The 16,718-nt window shown below is 46.1% G+C and overlaps 1 protein-coding gene across 11 annotated transcripts in view; it reads right to left on the reverse strand.

Moving 5' to 3' along the window:
• Positions 1-16,718, reverse strand: part of B3GNTL1 (UDP-GlcNAc:betaGal beta-1,3-N-acetylglucosaminyltransferase like 1) — a 112,367-nt gene that overhangs the window by 78,271 nt on the left and 17,378 nt on the right. For all 11 annotated transcript variants that reach the window (XR_005017701.1, XR_005017700.1, XM_036835799.1 and 8 more), the window contains exon 4: positions 13,896-13,960. Coding sequence is in view for 9 of the 11 variants with exons in the window: in XM_036835799.1 (XP_036691694.1) it covers positions 13,896-13,960 (65 nt within the window). In the remaining 2 variants the exon portion in view is untranslated. The remainder of the gene's footprint in view (positions 1-13,895; positions 13,961-16,718) is intronic.

A 16,718-nucleotide genomic window follows, 5' to 3' on the forward strand; every position in this document is an offset into this window, starting at 1 on the left:
CTGTGTGTGTGCACCAAGATACATGCACAAGGATTTCTTGGCAGCATTGCTCAAACACCCAAATGTCCAAAGGGCAGAATGGATAAACTGGGCATATTCATATCGTGGAATATTAAACAGCAATGAAAAGGAGCGACTTCTGCTCCACACAATTTACTGTAAATTTTACGGTAAATTTAATTTACTGTAAATGATGAAACAAATAAAAATCTGAACATGACAAGGACTATCACCAGAACCACTTCTATTCAGTGTTGCCTGGGGTGGGGGGGAGGGCGGTGGTCCCAGCCAGGATAATGGGCCAAGAACAAGGAATAAAGGCACACGGACCAGAGAGAAAGAGGCAGTCTTCACTCACAGGTGCCGTGGTCACTTCATAGTGAGTTCTTACCCCAAAAAACAAAAACAAGACAAAACAAAACTAGAACTAATAAGGTAATTTAGTATATCTATAGTAATACAACTATAAAACTGGGAGATGAATTGTTAATACCATTTTCAATAACATCAAAACCCATAAAATACTTGGGAAGTATTTTGTTAAATTTATGTAAGACCTGTATACTGAAAACTACAAAACATTTCCGAGAGAAATTTAAGAAGGCCCAAATAAATTGAGAGATACACCATGTTTATGTATTAGAAGATTCAATATTAAGATTCCCAAACAGAACTATAAATTCAATTCAATTCCAATAAAAATCCAAGCAGGCTTGACAAGCTGATTCTAAAATTTTGCAGAAATCCAAAAGACCTAAACAGATGTGAACACGACTTTGAAAAGGAAGAACAAAGTTGGAGGACTTACAAATACCTGATTTTTTCAATAAAACGACATTGTAGCTTTATCACTACAGCTGCCACAGTAATCAAGACAGTATGGATTTGGTATAAAGATAGATACAAAGAACAATGGAACAGAACAGAGAGTCCAGAAATGAAATGGATCTATATTTCTTTCAGTCATTTGATTTTCAACAAAGGTGCCAAGGTAATTCAATACGGAAAGGATAGTAACAACCAGTTATCATAGGGGAAAAAATGATCCTCAAATCCTACTTTACATCATACCCTCAAATTAACTTAAAAATAGATAACAGATCTAAATGTATAAGATAAAACTATAAAACTTCTAGGAGAAAATAGAGAAGAAAGTCTTGGGGTAGAAAACAATTTCTTAGGTTCTTAGATGGGACACAGAAAGTCTAATTCTTAAAAGGAAAAACGGGTAAAATGGACTTTGTAACAATTAACAACTTCTGTTCATCAAAAGGTGGTTTTAGGAAATTAAGAAGATAAACAGGGGGCTTCCCTGGTGGCGCAGTGGTTGAGAATCTGCCTGCTAATGCAGGGGACACGGGTTCGAGCCCTGGTCTGGGATGATCCCACATGCCGTGGAGCAACTGGGCCCGTGAGCCACAACTACTGAGCCTGCGCGTCTGGAGCCTGTGCTCCGCAACAAGAGAGGCCACGATAGTGAGAGGCCCGCGCACCGCGATGAAGAGTGGCCCCCACTTGCCGCAGCTAGAGAAAGCCCTCGCACAGAAACGAAGACCCAACGTAGCAATCAATCAATCAATCAATCAATAAATCTTTAAAAAAAAAAAAAAAAAAAGAAGAAGATAAACAGGCAAACTAAACCCGGAGGAAGAACTTACATAAAGAATTCAGTTTTTATATCTAAAAACTCAATACTAAGACAAAGCACTTAATAAAAACAATAGTCAAAAGATTTGAACTGACACTTCACACGGGAAGATATATGCATGATCACTGAGCACCTGAATAAATGTTCAAAATATTTAGTCATCAGGGAAATGCAAGCCAAAACAATGAGATAGAACTACATGCACACTACAAAGTCTCAAATTTAAAAGACAATTCCAAGTGCTGTAACAATATGAAACTACTGGAACTCTCGCAAATTGCTGGGGGGAGTGTAAAATGGCTCAGTCTCTTTGCAAGATAGTTTTGAAGTTTCTCACAAAGTTAAATGTACAGGTATTATATCACCCAGCAGTTCTATCTCTAGATATTTACCCATGAGAAACGAACACAAATGTCCATGGTAAGACTTGTACACAAATTTTCACAGCATCTTTACTCATAATAGCCAAATCCTGGAAAGCAATCCAAATGTCCATCAATGGATGGCTATATAAATAAACAATTTGTGGTTTATCCATGCATCGGAATACACTACTCAGCAATAAAAAACCTGAATTATCGGTATAAGCAACAACACGGATAAATCTCAAAAACATATGAGGAGCAAAAGAAGTCAACCACAAGAATATATACTGTATGATTCCATTTATATGAAGTTCTAGAACAGGGGGGAAAATCTAATCTGTCGAAAGAACAGATAATTAGATTACTAACCTAAAGAAATCACATGTGTAGTTGCTTCAAGGAGTGGGGGGATGACTGTAAAGAGGCATGTGGAAACTTTCTGGGGCAATGGAAACGTTCTGAACTTGACTGAGATGGTTTTTATATGTGTGTATACATTTGTCAAACTCATTGAATGTACACTTAAATGAGTGTACTTCATTATATGTAAGTAATATTCCAGTCAAGTGGATTTTTAAAGTATAATGTCTCTAATAAAGTAAACTCAGTATTTAGAAAAAACTTAATCTGACTTCACTCCATGATGCTTTTTGAAAATATTATAATTCTGGGTTTACTGCACAAGCTCCATAGCAGCAATACCAGAAATGTTCAGTTTTATACATTACACAACATCATCATCCTCAGAACGTACTGTTTTCACCGTTCTAAGTTCCCTTCTAGTCCCTATCTATACGCATATATAATTTTTCTACAGCTATAATTATAGCATAAGAAGAACACAAAAATAACTTAGAATCAAACGCACAATTTTACCATACACGCACAAATTCAAGTTGTGCATTTTCCTCTGCTGACAGTGCTTCCAACAGAACCCAGAACCCAAGTGCTGCCAACGTCCCACCCCTGCTTCTTGCTCTGCCCCAGCTCCGCCCCTTTCTTCCTGGAGCCCCACCCCTGCCACTTGCTCTGTCCTGGAGGAGTGGAGGAAGGAATTACCTTCAGTTAGGAGAGAAGACAAGAATTCCCTCCCACCAGCAAGAGATTGGCAGGAAGGGGGGTGGAGGGAGTCTCGGTGGGAGGACACGCCCGGCACTGACCCTGGCCCTGGTCCTGGTTCTGGTCCTGAGCCGGACTGGGGTCCACCCGGAGCACATGTGTGCAGAGCGAACCGCGCCCTCTCCGGGGTGGAATCCACACCATCTTTCCTTACAACTCTGCCTCCTCTTCTCTGCAAGCCCACCCTGGCTGTGGGCTCTGCAGGGCAGGCAGCTCCGACGCAGTGCCCACCGGGGCCCAGGACACCCCATGCAGGAGACAGAGAGGTCTCTGCTCTCACAGCCCCCGCAGTTCGGTAAGACAGAGAGGGACAGCAAAACGAGCAGCAAGAGCCAGACTCCACGATGGACAAGATGACCGCTCGGACCTCGGGAACACCATGGATGGAGCACCTGGGACAACACGGTCCGGCACTGACCTACCTGAGAACCAGAACGCGGGAAAATGCAAGTTCTTAGGCGGAGGCCACCCAAGGCCCACGCAGCCCATGCTGGCCGCCAAAGAACCACTTTGGAGCTCATTAAAGCCGAGTCTGTCGGGGAGCCCGGGAGCGTGAGTGCCTGCAGCAGCGGGCCCCAAATCCCCGTCTCCAGCAAGCTCTCTCCCTGGCCGGCGGTTTCGGAACCAGCGCTGGGAAGGAGCAGCTGAGCAAACACCCGGGTCATCCCCCTTTCCTAAGCCTTAAAATGAAAACACTCTGTACAAACAAAAAATATCTCAAAAGCTCACTACTGTCTGAGGCATCATTTCTTCTTAAAAATCAAGTTTAGTGGCACTTAGCAAGAGCAGAGCTTTCCAGGCACAACAGGTTATGGTGCTGACAAAAACAAGAGTGTGTGGCGTGCCGAGGGACGGGCCTCGAGGGAGTGCGAGTAGCTACGGTGCCGAGACGTCTCAGGTCTGTCTTCAACTATTTTCTCTCTTTCCTCTGTTCAAGGAAAATCTTTCTGAACATGAGTGTTAAGAATAAGGACTATTTCTTCTTTCAAAGAACAGGAGTAGAAGAGTCTACACACATGGATATTTACCGATTGGCAGCTGCCATCAAGTAGGGGTCGCCCATTCCTCCACCTCATTAAATGAAGGTCAACACCTGTTTCTTGAGCCTCCTTGGGAACGGCCACCACTAAAATCACATGGCCCTGCTCCTGAGCCAGCTGATACCCTCCAGGTCTTGGGTCTGAAACACAAGCCCATAATTTTTTTCTCAGGAAAGAAAAGGTGGGGCAGAGCAGAAAGGAAAGTGAGTGGTGTGTTTGGAGAAGGAGAGGCGGGCAGGGCTGGCCATCCTGACTGCTGCTCCCAGCGTGGCCCCTGCAGGCAACAAACCACGTGGGCTTTCAGGACCGGAAGTCTGCAACCCAGCTTCTTAGTGAATCCAGCTAAAAGCACCATGCCACCTACCGACCCCGCGTACCACACAGCGGCATCAACACACTCAAATTGGTTGATAAAGCCTGTAAAAGAATTTCTACAGAAAACTTCGATTTTCCTGTCAATTATTTATTTTAATGGAGGGGGAATGTTTGTTTACTATGTTACACTGTTGAAGACAGAAGGAAAAGTATAACTTTAAAACGTGCCAAAATTGCCTTTGATTTTAAAACAACTGAAGTTCAGCTCAATTATAAATATATTCACATGAAAACGCACAACCTCCTGCCCACCAGCAGCTATAAGACAGGGGTGAGGACTCAGGGACAGAGAGGCTGGCAGGGAGAAGGGACCTGGAGGGTCCCCAGTGCCCCATGCTCTGGTTCCTCCCGGCCTGGTTGCACCTCTCCTGGGGCTTCCAAGCAACTTGTCTCCTGCTTGGGGGGGCAACAGTGCTTACCTGCGGAGCTGAAATTTCTAGGTGACACACCTGGAAAAGCAGCAGCCTCCACCTGTTTCAGACCTGAATGCACAACATTTCTCAACTGTTTTCTAAAGTTGTAGCAGATTATCTCTAGCTGATGCCAATATTCTTTTCTGAATGAGCCCATGCTAAAATTGACAAGTCAAACATAAAAATCAGGTGGCCACAGGGAACGATATTCAATATGCTGTGATAAACCATACTGGAAAAGAATATGGAAAAGAATATATATATGTATAACTGAGTCACTTTGTTGTTCAGCAGAAATTAACACAACATTGTAAATCAACTATACGTTAGTAAAGTTTTAAAAAATTAGGTGGCATGTGACGCAGAGACAGGAGAAACAAACTTCCTCACTCGGCTGGCAACATCTGCATTTAATAAGTTACTGGCCAGTACACCATTCCAAATATAGTGAAAATAACACTATTCAGTAGCCTCGTGGTAACCACCATGCCCTGTGGTCAAATGCTTTGCTCTCAAAAACCCTCAAAGTAAAGCGCGTGGTCTCGTGTTCCACTCCCAGGAGGGACGTGGCGGGAGGCACTCAATCCTCTTCCTGCTGTCTCAACATTCCACCCCCTCCCCACACGCGCAGGGAAGAATTGGAGGGGAAATAGAAACACAAACCGCTAATATCTACATCAGTCAATGCTTCAACTTACCAGTAGTTTGGAAAAAATGGTTAATAGCAAAAGAGGCTGAAATCACTTTTTCAGTCACCTGCAAATCAGTTATTTAAAAGATCCCCCCCCACCCCAGGCCCACCACCCAGATTCTGTGCCGGTTCCTTCTCTGATCTCACAGAGAAAAAAAGCCAGACTGCGGCGGGCACGGCATGGGGAGGACTCAGGCCTGACCCAGGCAGGACCCTGCTCTGTCCCATGCTTCCTTTTAGACCCAAAGGTGAACGGGGTCAGGGCAGGGTATACAAGAGCCAAGAACACAAAGGTCCAGGACAGTCCCTCCTGAGAGCGGGACCTCCCTCCGCGTGTCCAGGCGGCCGAGCAGCTCTCCCAGTTGTCAGGAAGGAGACTCCCCTGGGGCTGGGCAGGCAGCCTGCGGGCACCCAGCAAGGGCAGCCTCCTCCGTTCCCCCAGCACCGCGTCCTCCACTAGCCCCGACAGCCGGAAGCTGGGAAACTCAAGAGAAAAGCGCAGTGGATTCAACAGATCCCTGCTAGCATGCAGCGCCGTATCTTAGAGAGATCACCCTTCACGTGGATCTTCCTGCAGCCAGCTTAGGAACTGCTGCCGTGCCAGGCTATCTTCCAGGCGGGCACCCCCGTTTCTAACTTGAACACAGACGCCATCGGAGGTGCTGTGCTGCTTCTCTGCACTGTAGCAGAACACTGTTCCAGGACCCAAGACGAACGGCAGGCGTGGATGGGCGGGTGAGCTCACAGCCTCCATGGCCTCAGTGGAGCACACTTCACGGGATGACTAAACCTACTGGGTATAAAACGCCTGCTTGGAGGGGAAAGTGGGGACAGTCCAGGAAGCTGACCCCACCATGAAACGAAGATGACTTTGGCAAATCTAAGTGGGTTGGTAACACTCCTGGAACACGGAAGACCCGGGCTGAGCCTCATGGAAGCCTCCTGTCCTGGATGTGGTGAGGGAGGCCCCTGCTGCCCTCTGACAGTCAGCATGGCCTAAGCCACCTTCTGCAGCCAGGCAAGCAGACGCCGTGCTGCTGAGAGAGGGAGTGGGGAGGTGGCCACAGTGCTGCAAACACCGGCCGAGACCTCGTGCTTGATACCCTCCAACACTGAACACGTCGGCCAGCCCAGAGGGCAGCAAAAGGCCACAACTGCACAGGAGCTTGAGGGGAGAGCAGCCAGCAGCCCCAAGACCGACTGCGTGCCCCAGGAGCCCACAGGTCCGCAGACACCCTGGGGAGGGCTGGGGTGCCCAGGCGCACCAGGAAGGTCAGCAGATCTGCCGGGAGGACTGGGGAAAGGGGTAGCCAGACGATGAAGTTTCTCTTCACCCCTGAGGCTGGGAAAGAAACTGGGTTTTGAACTGGCCAGAAACCCAGGACACCTGGAAGCAGGTCCCTCCCAGACCCAGCAGAGGTCACCCACTCGTGGATAAAAGGGCTCAGTCCCAGGAGTGGAGGCCCCACACCTCCTGGCACACCTGCTGCCACAGCCCCCGGACGGTGTGGCCTGGCCTCCAAGGGTGCAGAGAGCCATAAACAAACAAAATCAACCATTAATGTGCCTACGAGGACCCAGGACACAGAGCGAAGTGGCAGCTCTCTAGAGCTGCTGGAGGAGAGGACAAAAAAGAGGAGCTCTCAAAGGTGTCCTAGAACACGGAGGAATGGAAAGCATAACATCTAACTTCTAACAGCAATGGCGAAGGTGAAAGGGGTGGTCACAGCCCACAACTGAGTAAATGAACTGGAAGGTCGAACTATAATATTCAAAGTTACAGAGAAACAAAAATCAAAAGGGAAGTGAGCAAACTGTAAGACCCAACATTCAAACACAAGAACCCAAAAGAAGAAAACAAGCTAAGAGGAAGAAATTAAGAGCCAATATAGAAAAATTCATCTCATTTGAAAAAACCTTAAGTCTGTACTTTGAAAGAGCTCGCCACATTCCAGAAATGATTCCTGACACACACAGAAAAACTCCCAAATTCCAGGAAGATGGAAAAAATCATATAAATCTTCAGTAAAAAACATATTTTAAAAACCAATAAGTTCCAACTGACACAGAAAAAGCATGCAACAAAATCCAACACCTGTCCACATGATAAAAATTCTCAGCAAGTTAGGAACAGAGGATGACACACAACGTGAAAAGCTACTGCTTCCTCCCAGGTCAGGAGAAAGTGAAGATGTCTGCTCCACGTGCATGGAAGTTCCAGCCAGAGCAATAAGGCAAGAAAGGCAAATAAAAGGCCTCCAGATCAGAGAAGAAGAAATAAAACTGCTCCCATTTGCAGATGATGTGATTGTCCACCTAGAAAATCCTCAGGAATCTAATCTAAAAACCTAGAACCAGTGAGTTCTACAAGATCAACACATAAAATAATCACATATCTATATACTAACAACGAACATAGAAATTAGAGATATTATGTCCACAAACAACTGCTCCAAAGAAAATGAAGTGTGTTGGTGCAAACTTAACAAAATATGTACGTGATCTGTATCCGAAAACCACAAAATGCTGATGAAAGAAATCAAAGACGACATAAGGAAATGCAAAACACATTTTTAGGAAAGGCCACAGACACCCCCTTCTAAGTAGGAATTTATTTCCTGATGATGGTGCCCAGATCACACAGCGTGGGTCCTCTGTCTGAAGGCCATAGGCCAGAGCCCCGCAGGCCCTCGTGGGAGGCGCCAGCCCCACTCTGCATGGGTTTCTTCTGGGGGCAAATCCCTGTGTCCCTGAGCTTTGTGCTTTGCCTCCTGGGCTTGGAGGGACTGTCTCTGCGGACTTCAACTTCCCACAAGGGGATGGGTGTCGACCTCCTGCTCACCCGAAACACTGCTGACAGACACCTTCTGAGATAATCGGGATCTTTGTGTGACTCGCTTTCTCTCCAAAACAAATATCCTTGGACACATCTGGGACTAGGAGTGACACCGAGGTCACCCTGGGAGGCCCTTCCAACACTCGGGAAAGGCACTATTGGCCCCCAGGCAGCAGCCTGCAGGACAGCTACTAAGAGCACACTCTCTGAAGGGCTGCACTACAGTGACGGGCTCTGAAAGTCAATCTGTAAACAGACTCAGAAACTCAGAACATCGCTCTCCACGGAAATGACAGCCAACAGGATGGCTGGGTTCCAAGATAAGTACACAGAAGTATCTAATTCAATCTAACTGAACCATTTAAATTGAACACATAAACCCGAACTCCACTCATTCATTTAACAAGTATCTATTAATACCTACTATTTGCCAAGTTCCAGGTGCTTCAGAAACATCAGTGATAAAACAGGGCCTATTCCCTCCTGTGTGCAGCTGGCATTCTATCAGGGAAGGCCGACAATGACGATAATAAAGAATGCAGTACTGAAGGTGATAAATGCCGTGTGCAGATCTGAAGTGCTGGGGGTGGGAAATCCCAGGCGCAGGCAGGCCCCATCACTGCACAGAGGGGTGAGAGCGCCACTGAGAAGCCGGAGGGGATGGTGTGGTGGGTAAGGCAGGTGCATGAGAGAGAGAAAGGGCAGGGCCCGGGGGCGTGGGCCGCAGGAGGTGAAGCGGCGCTCTCAGGGGAGGCTAGGGAGGCAGCAGAGGCACGGGGCCTGATGTCTGTCGCCTGAGCTCTGGCTTTCGCTGTCCCCGTCTGTCTGTTCGCTGCTGTATCCCCTGCACCCGCTGCTGCACCGGGCACATCCAGGTACCGATTTGCTGAATGAATGAACTCCAGTCCCAGGAGCAGCATGGGAGCTGGTCTCCCCTGATGTTATCACTCCTAGTGAAATATGTTCTGAATCCAAACACGGGCACCAGACTGCATCTCAGGTGGCTAACAAGTCAAAATGCAACCTCGATGCCCCAGCAAAGGGGCCTCATGAACCCATTCTTCATGCAGAAATGGTCCATTTTGACGCGCCATCTGTGGTCGTGCAGCGCTGGCATCACTCCCGTGCTGAGACCAAACACAGCGGGCACACTCGCACCCAGCCTTCACCGGAGACCACAGCCATCTTCTTCCCACAAGCACACACTCAGGGGCCAAGGCCTGTTCCCCGCAGACCCCGCCACCATCCTCACACCCCCTGCCCGAGGAAGGCTGGGCCAAAGGAGAAGTCTCTACGGGAGCCCCCCAGATGGGGAACGCCTCCTTCGTCAAGTGACCAGAGGGCGTCGTCAGGGTTGGGGCAAATCAAAATCACAGGCACCCAAGGGGACAGTGAGACGAAGGCAGCGCCCCTTCTGAGATTTCTGGACAGAGACACTTGGCCCAACACCGTTACTCAGTTTTAAGGGCATTCTACAAAAGTGCCTGGGAATCTTCGAAAACATCAAGATGAAGAAAGTCAGGGAGGTGCTGTGGAAAGCTCCAGAGGAGGAGATGAAAGACTCCCAGGTAAAGGCAACATGGGTTCTGGGGCCCTTGGGTGAAACGTGAATGAGGTGGGCACTAGTATCAGCCACCTGTCGGCGAGACATTCCTGCTCTGGGTCGGAGGAGACCTTCTTTACAGGAAACACACACGGAAGTGCTCCAGGCTGATGGGTGCAATGCTGGCCTTCAAAACAGAGTTTTTGGTACTATCCCTGCACTCTTCTCAAAGTTGGAAAAAGGAAAATGGGCAAAAAGATGTCAACACGTGTCACAAAAAGAGGAAACTCACATGGCCAACTGACATGGAGTGAGGCTGACCACAGCTCGAGATCAGGGGGCACAAATCAAAGCACAGAGGGGCTCCACTCTGCTCCCACCTGCTGGACAAGATTTAAGAGCCTGAGGACAGCCAGTGCTGGGGAGGCTCGGGACCCGCAGTGACCTGCCAGGAGGGACGGACGTCTTCAGCCACATGACAGCATCAAGCTCCTCCCCCACAGACAAACCCGCCCATCCCCTGAGTCCTGGACACTCACTCCTGGGTGTGAACCCAAGAGGAAGTCTCATACGTGTACAACAGGGGGTGCGTGCAAGGACATCCACAGCAGCTATTCACAAGGGCAAGAGCGTGGAAACGGCCCGGGTGCCCGTCAGTAGGAGCATGGGTGAATACACGCAGTGTGTTTGCCCAGTGGAATGTTGTACAGCAGACGAATGAATGAGCTGCAGACAATAGAGAAACAGAATGGAACAGAAAGTCTGGAAATAAACCTACACTGACATGGCCAATTGATTCTCAACAAAGCACGGGGGCAATTCAATTGAGAATAGAAAGTCTCTTCAACATTGGTGCAACTTAATATTCATATGAAAAAATTAACGCCTGCTTCCTACCACATGAGACACAGAAATGAACACAAGGTGGATAATGGGTCTAAACATAAAAGTAAGAAAACAAGAGAATAACTTTTTTAGGGCAAGCAGAGACTTCTCAGAAAAAAAAAATTAACTATAAAAGAGAAAAATCAATAATTTGAACTTCATCAAGACTTAAAACTTCTGCTCATCAAAAGACACCATTAAAAAATGAAAAGACAAGCCACAGACAGGGAGCGAATACTCAGAACACATATCTGACAAAGGACTTGTATCCAGAATACACAACAAACATCCACAACTCACGAATAAGACAACCCATTTTTTAAAAAATAGGCAAAGATTTGGACATCTCACAAAAGAGGATTTGTGAATTGCCCATAAACCGATGAGAAGGTGCTCAACATCACTAGCCATCAGGGAATGTAAATGAAAACAAATGAGACGCACTTCACATCTGCTAGAACGGTTGAAACCAAGGCTGACCCATCAATGTTGGGAGAAGGTGGAGTGAGACAGAGCGGCCATACTGCGCCCGGCAGGTCCCTTCACCTGCGATTCCTCAACTCCGCCCCTTGGTATCTTCCCAAGAGAAAGGGAAACACACACCCACAGAAAGACTTACATCAGGATGTTTATGGCACTTTTATTGAAATAACAGGGGACTTCCCTGGTGGTCTAGTGATTAAGAATCCGCCTTCCAATGCAGGGGAAGCGGGTCCAATCCCTGGTCAGGGAACTAAGATCTCACATGCCGTGGGGCAACCAAGCCTGCGCGCTCTAGAGCCTGCGTGCCACAACTAGAGAGCCTGCGTACCACTACTGAGCCCGCGCGCCACAGCTAGAGAGAGAAGCCCGTGTGCCGCAACTAGAGAGCCCGCATGCCGCAACTAAGACCCGATGCAGCCAAATAAATTAATTAATTAAAAATAAAATAAAATAACCCAAACTGGCAACTGCTTGAACGTCGACCAGCAGTAGCACAGAAACTAACTGTGGTAGCTTCACACCACGGGTTAAAGCACAGAGCGACCCACCGACCCTCACGGTCACGGGTGACCACGACGTGGCGTGGAAGCTAAACGCAGGTGCTCACACCACGTGGCGTCACTCACGCTGTCTGGAAGCAGCTCTGGGTGACGGAAACATCCTCCGCCCTGACTGGGCTGTTAGTTATAGGGGTGTATACAAGTGTCAAAACCCTCATATTGCTCACTTTGTACACAGTTTTCACACTGAAATCTTGCATTTCACTGTATATAAATTTTACCTCAATTTAAAACAATGGAATGAACTATAATGACGTGCAACGATATGGATGGACCTTAACAATTTAAGTTTAAAAAGTTCAAAAATATTATATACAACCTGGTACTCTTTTTATAAAGTTAAACACAACTAAGAATTTTTAATTGATTTTTCTCAGATTTGCATAGATACCAAAAAGTTCAGCAGGGGGTGAGGACAAGGCGTTGTGTGGTGGTTGCCAGGAGCAGAAGTCAGCATAACGAGGTTGGAGCAGGGAGCTCACGTGAGCCTCGGACAGCAGGCTCACAGGTGCGGAGCATTATCAAAATAAACATACAGGCACAGTCGCGGACACAGAAGCAAACAACAAGACGGATGCATGGACCAGTGACGAGGAGGCGTCCTGAACCCAGGGTCAGGGTTCATCCAGTTTTGTGCCCCTGAGACCCTGGGACCTAAATTCACAAAGAGGAAAAGAAATCACCCTGGAAACTGGAAAACAAGGACGATAACTAAAATTTCTGCTCAGAACTTATGGGACACCCCACAGCTGTCATGAGAAGAAAACGAGTGCCTTACATTGCACTTCAGAGAAGGGAGGGGCTGCAAGCAAGGAGCTCGGGGTCCAATTTAAGGTCAGAGGTCGAGCACCAGGATGAGCCCGGACACAGCAGAAGAAACAAAACCACAAAGATGGAAAATCAAAGAAACAAAACAAATAAATGTAGAGGAAAAGGAGCCCAAAGGGCAGTGGTCAGACAAAAGGAGTGTAGCCCGACCCTGGAGGAGCCCTGCACCCCCCGACCTGGAGGAGCCCAAGGGAAGACTGCATACAGATAAATGTTCTCAGAGTGCCTTAAAGTCACTAAAAAGAAAATCTAAAGTTGAGTATACACTACACATACAATTATGTTCTTTTTTCACCCATCATAATCATTTGTCATGTTATTAAAAATTCTTTATGAACATTACAGTAATTCTCTCATACAGATTGACCACAATTCACTTCACTGCTAATCTACTATCCAGTATTAACTTGTTTCCATTAACTAATTTTCCATCATTATAAATAACACTAAAGCCTCTTTGTACATAAATCTTTTTCAGAATTTCAAGGATACCTAGAAGTGAAATTCAGGGTCAAGGGCACAAGCATTTTTAAAGTTCTTAATACAAAATGCAAAATTATGCTGTCAATGCTACCAGTTCACATTGCATTTCCAAACACTGAGTATCTACATTTGTAGAGAACTTTGTTAATTTGATTTTTAAAAGTAGTATCTCAGTTAATTTAATTTGTGTTTGATCACAAACGATGTAACATTTTTCAAAGGTCATTGTTTGCATGTCTACCTCTGAGAGTACCCACTCCTGTCCTTCCCTATTTATCTACCACTCATTTTTCTTTGTGTTTTCTCACCAACTTGCATGAATTACTTCTATTTAAGGCTATTAATCTTTTAAGCATTGTATTTGTCAACACCTTCCTAGCTTATCTTCACTTTGTTTATATGTTTCTCTGCTGTGCAATTTTGTGTTTATATGTAACCCTATTTATCAAAAATCAATTCCCTCATTAGGTGGTACAGCAATTAAACAGCAACAACTTATCAACCTTAAAGGCTGATTGTAACATATTAGAACAATGATTTTCAAGAACCACACTAGAATGTAATACCTCTTAATTATTCAACCAACATGTAGTCACACATTTTAAATAAAACAAAGAGTTACTTACCGAATCCAAAAAGCAAAGGTAAGACCCTGAGCTCTGTGCTATTGCTTGATTTTTAGAATATCCGACTGTTTAAAAAAGAAAAGGAAAAGCTCTTTTAGAATTCAATTTTCAATGGATTCTCTTTCATAAAATTCAGTGTGATGCACACAGTAGGAAAGCTAGGAACATTCTGCACCACCAACTAAAAAATCGGGCCGCTTTAGAAGAAACTGATGGAGTAAGTATAATGATAAGAGACGACAGTCCATCCAGTACCAGTGTTAAAGCAGGATGTGCTCACTGGAGGAAAATAAAGTCAGCAAACATTTATCCAGTACAGCACTAAGCTAAACCCTGGGGAATATTTTTTAAAAAACAAAATTACAATGTCCCTGAATGGAAGGACTTGAGTAGAACCGGCAGAAACACTTTCTATAAAGTCTCTGCTGATAAAAGTCACGATACGGTTACCCAGCAGTTGGGGCCACATACACACGTGCGATCGGCTGGTAGAAGCTCACTGGACTGGACACTTCGTGGGCAGTTATCTGAACACATATTTCAGTGATGAGTTACAGGCCCTTTCAGTGTCCACTGTTCCTGCACATACTGGGACCCCCAGCTCTTCCGGGAGGTACAGACCCTACTTCACCAAGACATGACCGGCCCAAGAACCCCTCTTGGGATGGAAAGTACACCACGCGTATGAAAATACACAAGGAGGATGGACAATCCTGGCCGCACGCGGCGTGGGTGCCCCTTGCACCGCCGAGCACAGGGAGCAGACACCATGCGGGGACGGCACATGGAGCACAAAGGCAGCAGATTCACCTGCGCACCCGGAAATCAGGGAAGCGGTTTCCCCTGGGGAGGGGGGCTTCTGGGGCCGGTGATGCCGCTCTTCATCAGGGTGCTGGCTGCACGGTGTGTTCAGTTTGTGAAAATTAATTGAGCTGTACAAAGGTGATAGGTGTACTTTCCTGTACGGATATTATACCTTAAGAAATGTTTTAGAATTCTTGCCTTCAGAGATTACGACTGAGTTGGAAGGAGAGGTAACCGACAACCTATATTAAATGCCAAATGAACGGTGGGAAGCTCTAGGGAGGCTTATGGAGAGAAGACGAGACCACGGCAGAGGGGGCCAGAGAGATGACGTGAGTTTACACCAAGAGAATGGGGTTCCGAGGGATGAACTGGGCAGTGACCAGCATGGGAGCACCGGCAGCTTCCAAGGGAGGGCAGACAGGATAAGGCTTCCGAACAAGGAACAGAGCGCAGCAATGAACACGCAGCAAGCTTGGTCTGCATGCTGAGGGCAGGGCAGGTTAGAGGAGGCACTTAGCGCAAAAGAGGGGGCCAAGGGGCCTTAGAGGGGCACAATTCCCACCTTCCCTAGAAAGGAAATTCTGGTGCCTGAATCGTATTACAGAGACACTTAGATTTGGTGCCACCGAGGAAAGTGGCACAAAGCAGAACAGGTGTGGGCAGAGTTAAAACAATAAATCCCTCTTACTCAGAGCTGAGACAACCTAAAAAATGTTGGTCCCAGGGGATACCAGCAAAGTGTCTACCCCAGGCCTCACCCCAGGTGCTCCCCAGTTTTCTGCTGTAAGGGGAACAGAGGGAGAAGGCAGGTCCCTCCTGTTACTCAGCCACATTCTGGAACAAACCACACTGCAACCAGAAGTAAGGACCTTGGCCCTCATGCAGGGCATCAAAGGGTGTGACCCAGAGCAGTGCCTCTGGCTGTTTTCACATGAGGTAGCACCTTAATTTCCAGCATTAATCCTAGGGCTTGGCCAACCCAAACCAGTTAGCAGGACAGTCACAGATTTCAAAGAACCACAGGTATAACAAGCAAGAGAAGGAAATGCACACAAGGGGAGACAGGGGCCTGGCTCCTGACCCCTGGGGATGGATTAGCAACTATAGGTAAATCTCCATCATCACCACAAAGCAAGGCAGGCCCAGAGAAAGAGCTCATGGAATCAAAACGAAAAATGGGAAAAGACACATTGAAATTAACAGGAGCTGTGTTTAAAAAGTGGTTTTATTAGCGTTGGGTTTTAGAAGGGGAAAAATCAAACCCAAGAATTTGGGTAATGAAGGAAAATGCATCTACTAAGGAAGCTGAAAGTTTCTCACGATGAATCTTGTGTTTGGCAAAGATAAGGAATTTGCTTTAATATTATTGCCTTGAAAAGTCAAATGTTTGTGCCAGGGCCTGATGTTTGGGGAGGTCTGTCCCTTTGTGAGGGGAGTCGGTTGTCATGGCCACAGCAGGAAAAACTCCCGCCTCGGTGCGATATTAACATTCCTTACTCTTGGAGAGAAGAGGGTGGGATTGTGTTTTATTTCAATTTTAGCAAGTGACCACATTATTAAGAAATGTTTTGCTCTATTATGATATGAAATAATAGTAAATGAATCTTAACCCAATTTAAATACCCAACACTCCTGAAAATAGACACTTTGGATCTACATTATCCAACAGTTGATATAACATTTCCTATTTAAGAAAATGTTGTTATAGGAAAATATGTCCTTTCTGACATAATCCAAATTAACTGTTTTATTAATGTGTAACACAGGATTCCCATGAATTCGCTTGCTTTATCCAACTTCAATGAGACAGCAGAATCATTTCTTCACAACGTTACAATTTACTTTTTTATTATTTATAGAATACATACAAATATGATATGGCTCAAGTTATATCTACTCTATAAAAAGTGTTTTATGAATGATAAAACTTGCTTTTAAAGTGGAGATTACACAAGCAATCACAATAGTCATCAAAATGCCTTTAATTTACTTTTGTTCAACTATGGAAGATGTGAA

Source organism: Balaenoptera musculus, chromosome 20 (genome assembly GCF_009873245.2).
Source record: "Balaenoptera musculus isolate JJ_BM4_2016_0621 chromosome 20, mBalMus1.pri.v3, whole genome shotgun sequence".
Taxonomy (NCBI): Eukaryota; Metazoa; Chordata; class Mammalia; order Artiodactyla; family Balaenopteridae; genus Balaenoptera; species Balaenoptera musculus.